Genomic DNA, 19,262 nt, shown 5'->3' with positions numbered 1-19,262 from the left:
GTATGATCTCACTGAATCCTTTGTCTTAGAAATGTATAAAAACCATTGTATCAGAGTTCTTTCTTTGTTCAAAGCTTCAGGTACAAATCTGGCTCTGAACCTTGCGCAATAAACTGTCTCTGACTGGCCTGGGAATGTTTTTTAGTCCTTCCATTCCACAACACCACAGTTCAACACTGAGCTACAAATCTTGTATAAATTGCAACCTCTTTATTAAATGCAACACAGAGAAATGTGTTCTCCGGACTAAATCACAAATCGAGAGCCACCCAATACACCAATTGCTGTTGCAGCTTTTATACACATTTGCAAAACAGCCATGGTCATTAGCAAACTATGGGGATTAAAGGAGCAATAAATAAATAGAATACCGCTAGTAAAGAATGGCCCTCCCAGCCAATCCGTTCGTTACTAAAGCATTCCAGCCTCTCACCCTTCTGTCCCTAACTGAGAAGGCTGGCAATTAAGTATGCAAAACTTTCTAGCTAATTTATCTGCAACAGAAAAAGGGAAATCAAACCCTGGCCTGGTTGGAGTTCTCCATAAGTCTTCTGGGAATTTTAGGGCAAGGACGGTTCAGAAAAACAGAAGTGAGCAAAATGAAGCTTTTTTTTTGGCAACAAAATGGGATTTCTCCAGCTCCTACAGTTGCATGCTTTCCCACCCACCTCCACTGGCCCCCTTTGGATAGGCTCAGGCTGAGTCTCTCCTGCCAAACCCTGATTTGTTCTACCTAGGTAGTTTGCCAAGCCCTGGTTTTTTTTCAAACAGATTTAACAGTTGGAAGGGACCTTGTAGGTCATCTAGTCCAACCCCCCACGCAAGCAGGAGACCCTGCACCATTTCTGACCAATGCCACTCCAGTCTCTTCTTGAAATCTTCCAGTGATGAAGCTCTCACAGCTTCTGTATTTCAGAATAACAGAGTTGGAAGGTACCTTGGAGGTCATCTAGTCCAAACCCCCCCCCCCCCAGGCAGGAGGCCCTACACCATTTCTGACAGATGGCAGTCCAATCTCTTCTTGAAAGCCTCCAGGGATGAAGCTCCCACAACTTCCGAAGGCAACTTCTGTTCCATTGAATATAGAATAACAGAGTTGGAAGGGATCTGGGAGGTCATCCAGTCCAACCCCCCACCCAAGCAGGAAACCCTCCACCATGGCAGTCCATCTCTCCAGTGAAGCTCCCACAACTTCCGAAGGCAGCTTCTGTTCCACGGGTGGACGGTTCTGACGGTCAGAAAAATCCCTCCTGATTTCCCGGGGCCAATGGCCAAGCCATCCTTTGTCCAGCCGGCGGCCTTTGTACCCGCGGAAGTCGGGGTTCCCCTAAACCCGGGACCTTGGCCGCGCGCAGCGGATCCCAGCCGTGGGACAAAAGCCGCCGCCAGGGCGCTGCAGGGGCAGCTGAGCTCCGAGCGGCCGGGGCGCTGCTGACGCGGAAGGCGGGCGGGGCGCTGCCTGGCTCCGGTCCCAGCGCGAAGATGGCGCGCCCGTCCGGCTGGCTGCTGCTGGAGGTGGCGCTCAACGCCGCCGCCCTGCTCGCCGCCCTCGGCTGCGCCGCCGCCCTCGGCCTCGCCCAGGTCAGCCGCCGTCCCGGGTGGGGAGGGGAGGGTGGGAAGCAAGCAGGCCCCCGCTGCCACCCCGCCCCGTCCGCCTCCCGTCTGTCGGGCTGCGGGGGCGTCCCGGGAAGGAGCCTCTCGCGCTCTTCTTCCTCGCCAACCGCCCCGCCGGGTCGCCCTTCCTTTAGCCCCCGCTCCAAGTTACAAGGGCCCGGGGGGGGGGGGGGGAGGGACTGGGACCATGTTTCACACTTACGACGGTCGCGGCATCTCTCCAGGCTCCCTGCGGGCTGGGTCCCGTGTTCCCTTTTTGCCCTCTTTCGCCAAGCAAAGTCAATGGGGAAGCCAGACTCCCTTAACAACTGTGTGATCATTTAAGAACTGCGGTGCTTCACTTAACGACTGACTGTGGCCAGAAAGGTTGGAAAAGGGAGCAAAATGGGCTGAGCAGCTGTCTCACTTAGCAGTGGAAATTGTGGACTCCTTTGTGGTCATAAGGTTTATTTATTTATTTGTTGGTTCGATTTATATGCCACCCTTCTCCGGAAACTCAGGGCGGCTTACAATGCGTTAAGCAATAGCCTTCATACTTTTGTATATACCTGCTTAGTAGGGCTTTCGCCCCCCCCCCAAAAGCAGTGTTCTTTTTTATACAAAGTCAGTTTATTGCCCCCACAATCCGGGTCCTCATTTTACCTACCTCAGAAGGATGGAAGGCTGAGTCAACCTTGAGCGTGGTGAGATTTGAACTTGCAATAATTGCTGGCAGCTGGTATTACTTAACAGCACTTTAGTCTACTGCGCCACCAAGGCTCTTTATTTACCAAGGTTTGGGTGATCCTACCTGTTCCTCCCCCCCAGACCTCCTTCCCCTCCCAGCCAGGTACCCTCGAGGCTGGAGAGACCCCAGGTGTGGCTCAGAGCCTCCCTGGAGGGGAGAAATGCAGAAGCCCCCTCAAGGGGGGGATTTATTTCAGCCAGCTGGCCAGGGAGGTCTAGCCCAGGGGTCCCCAACCTGGGGGCCCCACCCCATTACCAGGCCATGGCCTAATCACCACCAGGCTGTGTGAATGGCTGGCCAGGGCGTGCTCAGCTGGACATGCGCAGGGCCCCACTCACGTGAGTGTTGCTGTGATGGCACAGGCGTGTCCACGCACACCTGCCTGCCCCTCCCACAAAACCATCCCCTCTTTTCCCCCAAAGGTTGGGGGGCTCTGGCCTAGCCCACAGGCTGTGCCATGCTCTAAGGCAGGGGTCTCCAACCTTGGCAACTTTATGATTTGTGGACTTCAACTCCCAGAATCCCTCAGCCAGTGCATGCTGGCTGAGGAATTCTGGGAGTTGAAGTCCACAAGTCATAAAGTTGCCAAGGTTGGAGACCCCTGCTAAGGCACAGGGGAAGACAGGCAGGGGCTCTGGGTTCAGGTCTGGGGAAAGTACAGACAGCCCTTGACTTACATCCACAATTGAATCCAGCATTTCTGATCTTGAGTGAAATATTTCTTAAGTGAGTTTTTGCCCCATTTTACGACCATTCTTGCCACCGTTGTTAAGTGAATCACTGCAGTGGATAAGTTAGTCACACGGCTGCAAAGTGGCTTCCCCACTGACTTTGCTCATCAGACGGTCACGATAGGGGATCACATGACATTGAAACTGTCATAAATATGAACCAGTGGCCAAGCGCCCAAATTTTAATCACATGATCATGTGTGGCTGCTACAAAGGTTCTAAGTGAGAAAAACGGTCACTTTTTTCAACCCCGTTGTTCACTTTGAATGGTCACTAAGTGAACTGTTCTAACTCGAGGACTACCTGCATAATGTTACCTTTATTAAGGGCCTTCGGAGGTGGGTGGGGAGTTGAAAACATAGGATTTGTTTTGCCTAGAGCAGGGGTCTCCAACCTTGGCGACTTTAAGACATGAGGACTTCAACTCCCAGAATTCCCCAGCCAGCTCTGCTCTGAGATAGTGAGTTCTAGTACCACCTTAGGCATGAAAGCCGGCTGGGTGACTTTGGGCCTATCACCAGGCGGCTGTGAGTTCTAATCCCACCTTGGGCATGAAAGCCAGCTGGGTGACTGGCCAGCTCTCCCTCTCCGTCCACCTCACAGGGTTGTTGTGGTGGGGAAAATTGGAGGAGGAAGGTGTGATGGATATGCTCGCTGCTTTGAGTTATTAATACAAATAACAAAGGCAGGATAAAAGAAAAACAAAAATAGAAAAAGAATGGATGGAGCAACCACCTCCAGCCATTCTCCATTGCAGCCTTCAACCGGGTGTTGGGTTGTGGATGCCCACCCTCTACTGGGACGGGGGGGTCAACACCAGGACTCCCTTTTTTCGGCCAGCAGACCTGTCACCCCTCTTCTGCCCCCTCTTTCTTTCTCAGGGGGGCTTTGGCGGCAAGTGCATTCTGTACGGTTCAGTGGACTACAACGGGACGCTGATCCTCCTGAGTTCCAGCCCTCCCTCGCTCTGCTACTTCATTTCCGCCATCTCTGGGCTGACGGCCATCTTCAACCTGGTCTCTCTGCTCCGCGGCCTCTACAGCTTGTGCTTCGGTGATGGGCACTTGTGAGTGAGGGGCTGGGACGGGGAGGGGGGCAGGGCGGCATCCTGGGTCCTGACGCTGCTTCTCCTGCTCTCCTGCAGGGTCCACACCTGGATCAGGACCTCCTTGGTGGTCTCAGCCACCCTCCTCTTCTTCCTTCTCGTCTCCGCCTGCATTCTCCGCGTTGGCATGGATTTCTTCTGTGGCTCCATTCAGAAATCCAAAGCGGCAGCAAGGTAAGGACCCAGGCAAAGGAGGGGCTGAGCGAAAAGCGAGGATTTCTTTGGGCTGCATTCGCACAACATGTTTACCTGATTAGGGAACAAACCCTTTTCCTGGCTTCACATAGGACCATTAAGCAAGCAAACAGGTCGGATTATTTGCCCCGCCTGCTGAACCGCAAAGAAAGCTAACGGAGCTTTGCCTGTGGTGGAAATGGTCCTGGTAGGCCTTTAGCTGACCTGGTTACCTGTGTTGTGAGGATGCAGTGATTGTCATCAAATAGTGCAGTAGTAGTACGGTAGTACTACTAGTCGTAATAGAATAACAGAGTTGGTTGCCGCGGTTTCAGGGCAGCCGCCATGGCTGCTGTTCCGCTGCCGCCGGCGTGAAGGAGAAGCCTCCGGCCCCGAGGAACCTGCCCGTTCCTCTCGGCCGCCCAAGGCGTTCCTTCTTGTCCCCCTGTCCCTACAAGACAGGGGAGGTCCGCAGATCTATCGGCGGCAGCTTAGCAGAGGGGATTTGGCAGGGCTCAGCGGAGCTCGCCATTTCCCCGTCTCTGTCCCTGCGGCACCAACCTTTGCATTCACAACAGCTATTCCAGACAAAGGGAGATTTACTTCCTGGCACAAATAGTCTCAGTTCCATAATGTAGAGCTAAAGACACGTAGAGTCCCCAGCTGCTATGGGGCTCAACTCTTTTGTATAGAAGCAGAGCATAAATGAACTGACAACTTCTCCAGATGCAAGGGTGGGATTCAGCCGGTTCACTAGAACCAGTAGCTACCTTTTTGTGCAGTTTGGCTGAATCCCACCACTGATCGCCCCTCCCCTCCCCTCCCAGCCACTCCTCCCCTCGCCCCAAAGAGAAGAGGCGCCTGCTTATATGCATCTCCAACCTTTGCCCGGGAAAAGGCAAAGAAAGGCTTGTTCAAAGGAGCAAAGGTCATTGCACCTGGGAGAGGGAAGGGAGAGAAGCCAGGGGAGGCAAAGGGCCACCAGCAGCCCAACACACGCCCACTTTCCACGCCCCAAAGTCCAGCCCGCCCACCCACCAAGAGTGTATTGGTGCTTCCTCACCTGGTTGTTGTTGACTAGATAGGCCATCACTAAGGCGCCAGGACCTTTCTGCCGGCAGCCACTGGCCTGCTGAGGCTGCAGGCTCCTGCTCCCAGAGCCACTCTCTGGCCGGCAGCTGTTCCCACTGCAGCTCCTGGAAGGCACCGAGGGCCAGTCCTTTGATATTTCCAGGCCGGCCCCATGGGCCAGATCTAAGCAACCCGTGGGATGGAACTGGCCCGCAGGCCTCGAGTTTGACACCCCGGCCTTATCCCATCTCAGACAAACGGTTGTCCAGTCTCTTCTTTTTTTTTTTTTTTATTGAAAAAGTTTTAAAACAAACAAATTTTCCCCACAACCCCCCCCAACCCCCCCTCCCCCTCCCCGACTTCCCAGAGCAGAACACAAGGTATTTCTATTAATCTTAACAATAATCTAAATTGCATAACCAATCATTAAACTAACACCCCTATAAGAAAATTTCTTAACCCCCCATATGTAAAATCCTATTTCTTAAACATAATACTTCTAATATCACTTATATAACGCTTATACAAATAAAAAAGATCATTCATAAGCTATTTGGTATTTTTTGGTCTGATACTTATTTTGTATATAATCAATCCATCTTCTCCAGTCCTGTATGTACCTTTCTTGTGTGTGATCCTTCAGATATGCTGAAATTTTAGCCATTTCAGCTAAATTAGTTACTTTCAATATCCAATCATCAATAGTAGGCAAAAAGTCCTTCTTCCAGTATTGTGCTACCAACAATCTTGCTGCTGTTATCAAGTTCAAAATCAATTTAGTCTCTGTAACTGTACAGTCCGTAGTTATACCCAGTAAAAACAACTGTGGAGTAAATTTCAGTCTCTTTTTAAGAATATTCTGCATCACCCACCAAATCTTTATCCAAAATGCTTTGATTTTTCTACAAGTCCACCATATATGATAATAAGTTGCATCATCACAGTCACATCTCCAACATTTAGCTTGCACATTAGGATACATACATGATACTTTTTTAGGATCTAAATGCCATCTGTAAAACATTTTATAAAAGTTTTCTCTTAAATTTTGTGCCTGTGTAAATTTCACATTTCTAATCCAAATCTTTTCCCAAGTTTCCATCATTACTGGCTCTTGAAAATTTTGTGCCCATTTAATCATACAGTCTTTAACCAATTCCGTCTCAGAATCTATTTCCAATAAAGCATTATACAACCTTTTAATATGCATTTGTTTTTGATCTCTAATTTGTTTTACCAAGTTCTCCTCCTTTTGCACAAAGCCAGTTTTTTGATCTTCCTTCCATCTAGCTTGAAGTTGACCATACTGAAACCATGTATAAATTATACCATCTTCTCTCAGTGTATCTAAAGATTTCAAATACATTACCCCCCTTTCCATAATAAGAAGCTCTTTATAGGTAATCACCTCCTGTTTTTGTTCTATACTTATATTTTCTATTGCATGTCTAGGATTTGCCCATAAAGGTATCTTATAATTTAACTTATATTGATATTTTTTCCAAACCCTTAACAAAGCATTTCTTAATATATGAACCTTGAATACTTTATCCACTTTTTTATCATATAACAAATAGGCATGCCATCCATATAACAAATCATAACCTTCTAAATTCAAAATTCTCCCCTCAGTTAAGTTAAACCAATCACTGATTTGTGATAAAACCGCTGCTTCATAATATAATCTTAAATTAGGCATTTTAAGACCCCCTCTTTCACGTGTATCTTGTATAATTTTCATCTTTATTCTGGGTTTTTTCCCAGCCCAAATAAAAGTATTAACACCTTTCTGCCATTCTCTCAAATTTTCATCTTTCTTAAGCACAGGTATCATTTGGAACAGAAATAAAAATCTAGGTAAAACATTCATTTTAATTGCTGCAATTCTTCCCAATAAAGACAACTGTAATTTTTTCCAATTTTCCATATCCTTCTGTACCTTCTGCCAAAGTACCTCATAATTGTTTTTGTATAACTTTGTATTTGAAGCTGCTATGTATACCCCTAGATATTTAACCTTTTTAACTATTTCAAAATCTGTTAATCTTGCTAGTTTGTCTCTTTCAAGTATAGTCATATTTTTAACTATCATCTTTGTCTTATGTGAATTAACTTTAAATCCTGATACTTTCCCATATTGATCAATTATATCCAATATATATGGAGCCGACTCTATAGGTTGAGATAAAGTAATAACCAAGTCATCTGCAAAGGCTCTTAATCTATAATCTTGTTGTCTAATTACAATACCCTTCAATTTTTCTGAATCACGTATCTTATTCAATAGTACCTCCAAAGTCAAAATAAATAATAGTGGGGACAGAGGACACCCCTGCCTTGTTCCTTTCTCAATTTTAAAAGCCTCTGTTAAACCTCCATTAACTATGATTTGTGCTGTTTGCTGCTGGTATATCGCTCTAATTGATTGTGTAAAATATTCCCCAAAGTGCATTTTCTCTATTATTTTGAACAAAAATTGCCAGTTCAAACGATCAAATGCCTTCTCTGCATCCAAAAATATAAACGCTGCAGGGACTTGATTATTTTTTTCCAGATATTCCAGTAAGTTTACAATTTGTCTAACATTATATCTCATTTGTCTCCCTTTTATAAACCCTGATTGATCATTGTGAATTATTTGTTGCATAACTGGCATTAATCTATTAGCTAATATTTTAGCAAAAATCTTATAATCAGTATTCAGCAGTGAAATTGGCCTGAAATTCTCCGGTTTAATGGAATTTTGGTCCTCCTTTGGAATTAATGAAACAAAGGCTGTTTTCCAGGAAGGTCCTCCTCCTGCTTGTATTTTATTAAATAAAATTTTTAGTGGTTCTAACATTTCAGATTGTAAATGTTTATAGTAAACAGCTGTTAGACCATCTGTTCCCGGAGCCTTACCTATTTTTAATTGATTAATTGCCCCAACAATTTCCTCAGAAGTTATTGGCTGATTCAATCTCTCTCTCTGTTCCAACGTTAATTCAGGAATCTCCATCTTTAAATATCTATCAATATCAGCATCTTGAATTGCATCTTTAGCATATAATTTTGTATAAAACTCCAAAAAAGCCTTTTTTATTAAATTCTGTTGATAAATCTCTTTACCTCTAAATTCTATCTTATCTATAAGACGTGATTTCTGTTTTTTCCTCAACGTGTAAGCCAACCATCTCCCAGGTTTATTAGCATTACAGAATGTATTATGTCTGGCATATTGTATGCTGGTTGCTACTTGCCCAGCCATTAACATATTAAATTGCTCTCTTAAAATATTAATCATATCTTTTGCCTTTTTATCTCCCGGGTTAATTATAAGCAATTGTTCTTTCTTTTTAATTTCCTCCTCAATCTCTTTCCGTCTATTTTGTTGTTTTAATCTATATTTATTATTCAAAAAAATTAATGTTCCTCTCATATATGCCTTGCACGCGTCCCATACCATCTCCATCGAAGTTCCTTTATTCATATTATTAATAAAAAATTCTTTCATTTGTTTTTTAAGCTCACACAAATTCTCTTCATATCTAAATAAATTCTCATTTAACCTCCAAGACCTCCTTTCCCCTCTCTCCTGCTCTAGTTCCACCCAAACCGGGCTATGATCAGTTAAAGTTCTTGGACATATCTTCGTACTCTTCACCCTAGAAAAAAGATCATTTGTAGTTAATATAAAATCAATCCTAGAAAAAGATTGGTGCCTATCTGAAAAAAAAGTAAAATCACTCTCCAATACGTTCCTTTCTCTCCAAATATCTCTGAGCTCCAAATCTTCCAAAATAGCAAAAAAAGATTTAGGCAATTTGGCACGCATGGAGATCTTGGAAAGACTTTTTTTATCTTTCTGGGTATTTAATACCCCATTCCAATCACCCATTAAAAGTAAAGATCTATAGTCCCATTGTAATATTTTGGTATGTAAAAGTTTGTAAAATTTATCTTGTTGTTGATTAGGTGCATATACTCCAATTACAAGCAGCTTCCCACTCTGTGTTATTAATTCAATTGCAATATATCTGCCTTGAGTGTCAGCCTCAATTAAATTGGCCACTAAGCCTCTTTTAACATATATAACTAAGCCATTTTTCTTTTCTGGTGCCGATGCCACAAAATGTGTACCTAATTTCGAATTTATCAAATACTTTTGATCTGAAGATTTAATATGCGTTTCTTGCAAACAAATGACATCGTTCTGAAATTGCTTCAAATAGTGAAATATTTTCTTTCTTTTTTGTGGAGAATTTAAACCGTTAACATTCCAGGATAAAAATTCATTTGCCATCTCTGGGCGTTCCAAGCTTTGAGAGCATCAGCTGAACCTCCTCCGCCATTTTGGACTTCGGCCTAGCTCCTCCCACTGCTTGTGTTTTTTGGGCTTGTTGAGTTGGATCTTGAGGCTGTTGTGCCAGATGTTGTTTATAGGTAGCTCTTGTCAATCGTTGATCTTTTGGCAGCTGTATCATCGTTAATGACTCAAGGGTTGGTGGTGGACCCCCACTCAGTAATGGATCTTCTTCCAGAATAGCTCCTCCAACTAGTGCTTGAGCATAAGTTTGTGGTTGCCCTCCATCTTTCTCTTGTTGAGTGATTTCCAATTGCTTTCTAGCACCCCCTGGTGAGGGTGGCCTTCCAGCCTTTAAAACATTGGCATAAAAATCTTTTGCCTTTCCAACTGTGTTTAAGCGATACCTTTGCCCAGCGCATGTCACTATTATCCCAAATGGGACATCCCATCTGTACTGGAGTTGTTGGTTTCTTAGTTCATTCACCAAAAAGCCAAACTGCTTTCTGTCTCTTAGCATTTTAGGAGGAAGCTCTTTCAGGACCACCAACTCTTGTCCCTCCACTTTAATCTTATTTCTGTAGGACGCTTGCAAAATGTCATTTCTAAGTCTCCTTGTTGTAAAATAAATCACCACATCTCTTGGTAGCTGCTTTTGTTTTGCCAGCCAGGAATTAACCCTGTAAATTTTGTCCATTTGAATTGCCACATCTTCTGGCCTTTCTGAGATCAGCTCTGCTAAAGCATTGGAGCAAACATCTTTTAAATTTTCACCACTCTTTTCTTTCAAACCTCTCAGCCTCAGGGCAAATTCCATTGATCTGTATTGTAACATGACCATCTCATCATCCACTTTCTCTGTCTGTATCATAACCTCTCCTAGTTTAGTTGCAATCTCCAAGTTGGCATCATCAATTTCCCGCACTCTCTCCTCAATCTTTAACATGTGAGTAGCCAATCCTGAAACTGCATAAACAATGTCATCCCTTATTTCATCATGTTTTTCCTCCACCACACTTGTAAGTTTCTTTAACTCCTCTGAAAATTCTTTCATCATTTCTGTCTGACTATTCAGGGCACCCATTATAAATTCTTTAAGGTCTTGTGACTGTGTATCAGCCGGAAGTTGTTGTTTTTGAGTCACTACAGGGGAACCTCCTCCCCCTTTAGAAGTTGGTGGCTTTAGTTGTTTAGCAGCCATTTTATTTTAAAAAAAGTTTTCCTTTCAAAGCCACAAAATCTTATAAACAGTCTCACAAAGTATATTGCAAAGTTTTTCCAAAATAAACAATCCTCTCTTCAAGCTATACTCAATCCCCAGCAGTTTTCTCTTCAGGCAGAGGGCTCTTAACAAGCAGTTTCCCTTTAACTTTCCCTTTCCCTTCCGCCCATAACAAAGACTTCCTCTCCAGCCTCCAGCTCAAGAGAGCTCCGTTTGCAACAATGTATTCACGGAGTTAAGTTCTGTTTCTCTTAAAAAGCTTGCACTCTTGCTTCCGCTCTGTCTGCCTTGTTAGAAATCATTAAAACTCACTGTTTGCCGGCAGAATTGGACGCAGACGTCTTGCTCTGAAAAACAGAGGCACCAGCGATCCGGAGCAATGGGAGGGGTAAACTGGGGAGCTCTCACCCTCTGAGTCCCTGGAATTAATCCAGCGACTTTCGGGGAGCTCTACCCACCCCCTCCGACTCTCCTCTCCTTCTTTGCCCGAAGGAGAGTTTTTTCAAACCGCCGGACAGCTGTTTAGCGCTGTCAGGGCGGTTTTTACAGATCGGGTGGCTGGCGGTCTATGGAGACCGTCCTCGTCGTCTGCGGAGCCACCGGAAGTCCAGTCTCTTCTTAAAAACCTCCAGTGATGGTTATCCCAAAGGTGCTTTTTCAGGAGGCAACTGGACTTCCTTGTTTTTTTCTTTTGAAGACGTTTCTCTTCTCATCCAAGAAGCTTCTTCAGCTCTGGCTGGCTGGTGTGGAATGGAAGGGTTAGGGCAGCTCTGGAGCCACATGTGGCTCTTTCACTCCTCTGCTGCAGCTCCGTCACTCAATATGCGTCACAACCACCAGTATATGACACCCACCGGCACACAATTTATTGAGCTTTTCAACCCCCGGTAGGCCAGCCATGGATAAATCCAAGAAAATAAAAATTTCAGAAGAAAACGGAACGTTTAATTCAACTACATATGCTAGTTTTGTGGCCGCTCAAGAAATAGTCAGGCACGGGAAGGGTTTTTGTGGCTCCCGGTGTTTTCTTCTCTGTGGGAAATGGGTCCAAATGGCTCTTTTCAGTGTTTAAGATTACAGACCCCTGGGTTAGGGTTTATATTCCTTGCAGACAGCTGGTTGTTTGCATCCTTTTAGAGGGTCGTTGAAGCACTTGGAGGTTTATCTGTGTCCTCAGGGTCACCTGAGTAGATGAGTAGATGACTTGAGAATCTCTACAGACCTCCAGTGATGGATCCCCCACAACTTCTGAAGTCAACACATTCCACTGGTTAATTGTCCTCACTGTCAGGAAGTTTCTCCTTAGTTCCAGGTTGCTTCTCTCTTTAATAATCTTCTACTCATTACTTCTTGTCTTGCCTTCCCTCGGGTGCATTGAAGAGTTGGAGCAGGAGTAGTCGTTCAACCTCAAAGGCCTGTTCTTACCTGTAGTCCAGAAAGAGTACATTGTAAACCCCTTATTTCCTTCTGTCCAGCTGCCAAGAGGCTCAGCAACGCCCCTGGGTCAAGCCTTATCATCCTGGAAAGTTCTACAACAACCTCTACGCTGCCCAGGTAAGCAGATTTCTTAATTCATCCCCTTGCACCCGTCCTTGCTTCCTCCGTGCAGGAGAACACAAAGGCCTCACCTGAACATCCAAAATGCCTTATTTTTTTCAAAACTTAAAAGGCTGCCTGTCTTGCCCCGTAATCCCAGGCAGCTCACAACTATAACAAAAAGAATATAAAACCAATCAGATCGTGCCCACCATGTGCCAGACCACCCATGCCGGGGACCCCCATCCTCAGCCCACTGTGTGGGGAATAGGCGGGTTTTCATGCCCTCTAGAATAAGGGTCACCAACCTTTCGGACCTCAGGGACCACTAAATTCATAATTTTAAATCCAACGGATCACTAATATGATCTGCCTGTTGACCGGCTGGGTGGGCGTGGCTAGGTGGTCATGTGACTGAGTGGGCGTGGCCAATTATATGTCACTCACATCGAAGGGTACTTTGCCAGTCTCTACTCGCCCCTCCCCTCCCAGCCTCTCCTTGCCTGCCTGCCCGGGCTCCTTAGGGCCACAACAGGAAGCAGATGTTGGAGCTAAGCAGCCACCACGAGAAAGAGTTGGCAAAACAGCTGCTCAGTTCAAATTGCATCTGACCGAGAAGGAGGCTCAGCAGAAGCACCTCACTGAGGACTAGGAGCATAGGCTTTCCAAGCAGAGGGAAGACCTGCGGGAGTGCAAGGCCAGGTACTTGGAGGCTCAGTGGGCTGAGATGGTCAGTCGGTTCCAGGCCATGAGGCAGTCCCACTGGAACAAGGCCCTCCAGTTTCTTCCCCACCAGTGGCACTTCCCTCCAGCCTTCGCCCAAAGCCCCACACCAGGAGGCCGAAGCAGACCCTGAGTCGGAATTTCTGCCCCCCTCCGACCCACACAAAAAGATCCCGAAAGGAGAGACTCTCTGCAGCAACACAAACGTTCATTGCACGTATCCCGTCCAGGGGCCGTAGTTTCAGGACCCCTGATTTAGTGCAATATAAAAAAATGCAAATAATTTTTCTGTGGACCACCAGTTGGTGACCACTGCTCTAGAAGGCTTAAAAGATGGCTTCCCCGTGGCCACCTGATCAAAATTCGGACGCTTGGCAACTGGCATGTACTTATGACGGTTGCAGCACCCGGGGGGTCACGTGATCCCCCTTTTGTGACCTTTGCCCAAGGAAAGTCAATGGGGAAGCCAGATTCACTTAACAACCATGCTACTAAATAAACAACTGCAGTGATTCACTTAACAACGGTGGCAAAAAAAAAAGTTGGAAAAAGAGGCAGAACTCAGAACCGCTGTCTCACTTAGCAACAGGAATTTTGGGCTAAATGGTGGTGGTATATTGAAAATTAACTATTGTTTTTGAAATTTATTTCAATTCATCATCATCCCTTGCGGGGTAGAATCTGGGCAACTGAATGGAGCTAGCAGAATGTTAACTGGCAGATGCCCTTCCTGTCACCAATGCGGAGTTTTGTTCAGCAGATCTATTCTCATCTCAGTGTGCCCAGAGAGAAATATCTGCCTCTACCTAGGATTGAACTCACAGCCTCCTGATTGTGAGGCGAGAGCTCCGCCTCTAGATTCAATTGTTTATTTGATATTTTAATATTTTGTACCCTTTGCTTTTTAATGTTTGTAAGCTGCCCGCTCACTTGACATGAGATGGGCTGCATATAAATCAATCCGTCCATCCATCTTCATCCTGAGCCCTCATATAGAATTGCGATCATTGTTGTCTTGAGTACTATAGGCAGTCTTCAACTTACAACCATTCTTTTAGTGACCGTTCAAAGTTACAACGGCACTGAAAAAAAATGACCATTCTTTGACACACAACCACCATTGCAATCCCAACGGTTAATGTGATCAAAATTCAGATGTGTGGAACCTCCTATTTATGACAGTTAGTGTCTCGGGGGTCACGTGATCTCCCTTTTGCGACCGCCTGACGAGCAAAATCAGTGGGGAAGCCCCATTCACTTAACAACCATGTTACTAACACAACACTTGCAGTGATTCACTTAACAACTGTGTCAAGAAAAGTTGTAAAATGGGGCAAAACTCACTTAACAACAATCTCACAATTTCAACAGAAATTTTAGGTTCAATTGTGGTCATAAATCGAGGACTATCTGTATTGCCTAGCCAGTATTCCTGTGTCTGAATAAGGGTCCCTCCACAACTGGGATCCAACCTTCCTCTCTAGAACAGGGGTCTCCAACTTTGGCAACTTTAAGACTTTTGGACTTCAACTCCCAGAGTTCCTCAGCCAACTTTTCTCACCCAGGAACAAGTCCACAAGTCTTAAAGCTTTGCTGGCTGAGGAACTCTGGGAGTTGAAGTCCACAAGTCTTAAAGTTGTCAAGGTTGGCGATCCCACTCTAGAACATCCTTCTCATTTTAGGAAGCCATCCAAAGCCTGAGACCTGGGATGGAGCAGATCCACCAGGACTCACCCACTTTCAGGGGAGCTAAATGAACCAGAGGCCTTCGGTTGGAGTGGTGGACCTCCAAGGTCTCCTCCGATCTTCTCCTCCTTTCCGTTCCCACCACCAACTCTTCTCTTTTCCCTGCCTTCAGGCAACTGCTTGGGTGAACTTCCTCTTCTGGTTCTTGATGTCCTTCCTGCTCTTCGTGGAATGCATCCGCAAAGCCCCCTACCAGTCCCTCGAGGTGGAAAACCCCCAGACTGACAAGACAGTGCCCGCCTTTGGTGACCAGTCTCAGTGAGGACGAGGGAAGGAGGCACCATGAGGGCTCCCTCTGTTCGGACAGTCTGCCACCTTCTACCCAGGTAGCAGGAGGGCACCATCTAACTTGCTTTGACAAGAGACTGGACCGTTTAAAGCTCTCCTCTCTCTTAGGTTACCCAGAATGATGTCCGGAAAGGTCGCAACTGGAGCACTTCTGGAATTCCCTGTCCTGTAGCTTTCCCCATTCCCACGCCCAACCCAGTTAAGTTCTCGTGAAGGTCACTACGGAATAGAGGGTTCCCACACACACAAGTTCACAACAGACGAGAGCTACATGGGAAGGACAATCTTGCAATTTAAGGCTAACTGTGATGAATGTGATACACCACTTTATTGGCAAACACACAGCCAACAGTTGGTTTTTGTGCCTTGAGACCACAAATGCCATCAAGCCTGCTTCTTCTGATGTTGTCCACCTCCACAAGGGGAACACCAACAAGGTGACGGTGTTGAATTTAGACCACTCCTCCGCTAAAAATCTCCACTCTCCCATCATGGACATTCACTAGTGACATGGAGACTTTCTCTTCTGGCTACGCTACCCCACCTGGTTGTTTGGTGTGGAGAAGAACTGCAGGAAAATCCCCTCATCCTCGGCTTCTGGAGGAACCCTGGGGCCAAACCCTGAAGGAATGGTCCATGTTACCCCGGGGGGGGGGGGAGGAAGAAGGGGGTGGTGGTGGGTCAATTGGGAAAAACTTGGGTCTTTTCTTCCAGTTTTGTCCAAATCTGTGCAGCTTTTTCACGCAGATGGAACCGCTCTGAAGCAAACAAATACACTCTTTTTTCCTTAACTAGTTTGTCTTTATTGAGTCTGAGAACGTAAAAAGAAGCAGGGTGGGTGTGGGAGGAGAGGAAAATAACAAAAGATGGAAGAAGCAGTGGGGTTTGGGGCCCGTTCAGCATACGAAACAAGACACCCCCAAATTTTCTGTCTCTTCCTAAAACCATTCCTGGGGAGTTTCTTCCAGCTTTAAGCCCAACAGGCATCTAAATCAATGTTTCTCAACTTGAAGATGTGTGGACTATCGAAGTTGACACATCTTCAAGTTGTCAAGATTGAGAAGATGTTATAACTGGAAAATGGTGGAACAGGCTCAATATCTCGATCTCCCAGAAGGTACCGGGTCCCATCTGAAATGCTACAGGAGATGATAGAAAAAGCGAACATTCGGGGGGGGGGGGGGGGCACTGGACAACCGCCCAAGATGGAAACGAGGGGGGGGGGGCTGCAAGACTGGGTCAACCTCAGCGGAACTGCAGAGGGCTAATCCTCAAGCCAATGACATCTTTGCCGATTTCCGTCACCTGCAACCAAAGGAGGCATTGTTAGTGGTCCCCCAATTTTTTTTTAAATTCTCCCTTTACAGATTTCGCAACCTTCTTCTCTGAACCCTGAAGGCATGTAACGTTGAGGGTAAATCTTGTTAGGGGTAACCTCCCTACAATATGGATGCTATTGATGTAGTTCACCCACCAGCCTACATCATGCGTTGGTTTTAGCTTGGTGCGATGGAGAGGGCTGCCAATTGTGGATTAACACAATTGTGTGTCTCTGAAGTTAAATCTCTGGTGATACCAAAATAGGGGTTTAGTTAAGAGTCCCCACCTGCTAAACTCTACCCTAGGTGGGTAGAGCGAAGGACTCAAACAGTAGATGACCTACAAGGAAGGGACCTTGTAGGTCATCTAGTCCAACCCGCCATCCAATCAGGAGATCCTACACCATTTTTGACAAATGGGCATTCCAATTTCTTCTTGAAAGCCTCCGGGGATGAAGCTCCCACAACTTCCGAAGGCAACTTCTGTTCCGTGGGTTGATTATTCTGTCAGGAAATTTCTCCTTATTTCCAGGTTGAATCTCTCCTTGATCAGCTTCCATCCATTATTCCTTATCTGGCCTTCCGGTGCTTTGGAGAATACCTTGACCCCCTCCTCTCTGTGGCAGCCCCTCAAATTGGAAGATGCTCTCATGTCTCCCCTGGTCCTTCTCTTCACTAGACTAGCCAGGCCCTTCATATGCTTTATCCTCCAAAGATTATTACAGGAAGGGAAGCTGGCAATTTTTTTTCAAAAGATCAGATTTTGCCTGCATGTTCAAGTCACGAGAAGAGGTGAGAGAATTACTCAGAGGCCATTTAGACCATCCAGTGGAAGGTGTTACAATACTTTCCCTTCTGGTTTGTAATATAGGCCACAATCGATGACTTGCAAGCTGGTAGTAAGGCAGAAGATGCTTTAAGTGCAAGGGTTCTCATTTTTAAGGCAGGGCTGGCTGGCTGGCTCTCAACCTTGGCGACTTTAAGACTTATAAATGTCCTAAGCATGGTGGCTGGAGAATTCTGGGAGTTAGTTTATTTAACAAAATTTACATGTCCGTTGTTGTTGCCTGCAGGCCCCTCCAGCAGCCAACTCAGAGTAGGAGGAGGAGGCGTGGGAGTCAGGGTCAGCATCAGGGCAACCTGAGACCTCTGAGGGGGAGGAGGGAATGGAGCTGGCAGAGAGAGAGAGAGAGGCAGAGGCTGAGCCTGGCCAATCCGTCAGCCCTCAGATGGAGAGTCAACAGTCCCCAGGTCTGGAGGTGGCTGATGAGGAAGAGGAAGAACAGCTGGGTCCAGTGCCTGATGTGTGGATGCACAGAAGGCAGAGGAGAGGAGAGCAGTGGAAATCTATGGGCTGGTCCTTGGGACGGAAGAGCCACCGCTGCTAGCGAAGCCCCACCCTAGCTCTGGGGATAAAAGGCAGGAGGCGGAGAGGAATAGATGGGGCAGACAACTATTCCTCTCCCTGCTGGAGAGAGTTGTTAGCCTGCGGTGAGAGAGAAACTTTTTGCCTGGGCTGCTGGAGCTCCTAATAAAGGAATCTTTGAGTTCACTTCAGAGGGTTTGTCGTATTTAGGATCCGGATCAGAACAGCCAAGTCAGTGACTCCGGACAGCTTACAGAGATATATAAATCATGCTGATTGAGGAGTTCTGTGGATCATAAATCATGCTGGATGGGGAATTCTGGGAGTTGAAGTCCAGAGGCCTGAAAGGCACCAAGGCTGAGAAGCCCCGCCCCGAGGGATGTGTCCAAAGAGATGATAGAAAAAGCAAACAACTTACAGTTGTGACTCTGCAGATCTGGCCACGGAACTCGGGCGAATAGCAGGCCCCGCTGAGCGGGCACTTCTCCACCGGTTTGCCCCGGTAGATGGGCCGGAAGGAGGCAGCACAGATGTCAAAAGGATTGTGCATGTCGTAGTTGAGCTGGTGAGCGTCGCTGGGATTCTTCTCGCAGGCCGAGAGGATCTTCCGGGTCTGGAGGAGCCGGGAGCATAAGTCAGAGGGTGGGAGGTGAAAAGGGGGCCCTGAAACGGCGGCTGCTCTGCGTTCCTCCACTACCCACCCTCATTCGCTACCCAGTGGGGCTCCCACCAGCAAGGGGTGCTGCACAGGATTGACAGGATTCTCCTTTTGGGATGGGGTGACTGAGAAGGGTACCTGGAACACTGGAACACTTTGCTTGGAAGAGCCCTTTTTAAAGAGAATCTTTTTCTTTCTTTTTTTCTTTCTTTCTTTTCTTTCTTTCTTTCTTTCTTTCTTTCTTTCTTTCTTTCTTTCTTTCTTTCGTTCGTTCGTTCTTTCTTTCTTTCTTTCTTTCTTTCCTTCCCTCCCTCCAACTTTTTTTCTGTTTCTTTCTCTTTCCTTCCATCCTTCCTTTTTTCTTTCTTTTTCATTCTTTCTTTCCCTCCCTTATGTCTGTCTGTCAGTCAGTCAGTCTCTCTGTCTGTCTATCCACCATCATCCATCCATCAACCTATCCCCTATCTATCTATCTATCTATCTATCTATCTATCTATCTATCTATCTAGCTAGCTATCATCCATCCATCCATCCATCCATCCATCCATCCATCCATCCATCCATCCTTCCATATCATCTATCTATGTCTGTCTGTGGTGGTGGTTTGCTTTCCAAGTTTGTTTCAATGTACCGTATTTTTCAGAGTATAAGACACTCCGGAGTATAAGACGCACCTTATTTTTAGGGGAGGAAAATAAGA

General features: G+C 46.2%; 2 protein-coding genes across 2 annotated transcripts in view; one reads left to right on the top strand and one right to left on the bottom strand.

The window, feature by feature from the left end:
- Positions 1-1,474: 1,474 nt before the first annotated feature.
- Positions 1,475-16,010, top strand: TMEM179B (transmembrane protein 179B). Its single transcript, XM_070951305.1, has 5 exons — positions 1,475-1,581; positions 3,954-4,138; positions 4,217-4,351; positions 12,402-12,480; positions 15,044-16,010. Exons 1-5 carry the CDS (start codon positions 1,483-1,485, stop codon positions 15,191-15,193), a joined length of 648 nt encoding a protein of 215 aa, XP_070807406.1. The 5' UTR covers positions 1,475-1,482; the 3' UTR covers positions 15,194-16,010.
- COPA (COPI coat complex subunit alpha) overlaps positions 15,999-19,262 on the bottom strand; it is a 62,058-nt gene continuing 58,794 nt past the window's right edge. Inside the window, exons 32-33 of the mRNA XM_070951304.1 lie at positions 18,323-18,517; positions 15,999-16,524 (exon numbers count right to left, since the gene is read on the bottom strand). Of these exons, the coding sequence (XP_070807405.1) occupies positions 16,465-16,524; positions 18,323-18,517 (255 nt within the window). The 3' untranslated portion in view covers positions 15,999-16,464. The remainder of the gene's footprint in view (positions 16,525-18,322; positions 18,518-19,262) is intronic.

This window comes from Pituophis catenifer, unplaced genomic scaffold (genome assembly GCF_029215685.1).
Source record: "Pituophis catenifer annectens isolate HBS135680 unplaced genomic scaffold, rPitCat1.0.hap2 SCAF_10, whole genome shotgun sequence".
Taxonomy (NCBI): Eukaryota; Metazoa; Chordata; class Lepidosauria; order Squamata; family Colubridae; genus Pituophis; species Pituophis catenifer.
This window is presented reverse-complemented; position numbering and strand designations above follow the sequence as displayed.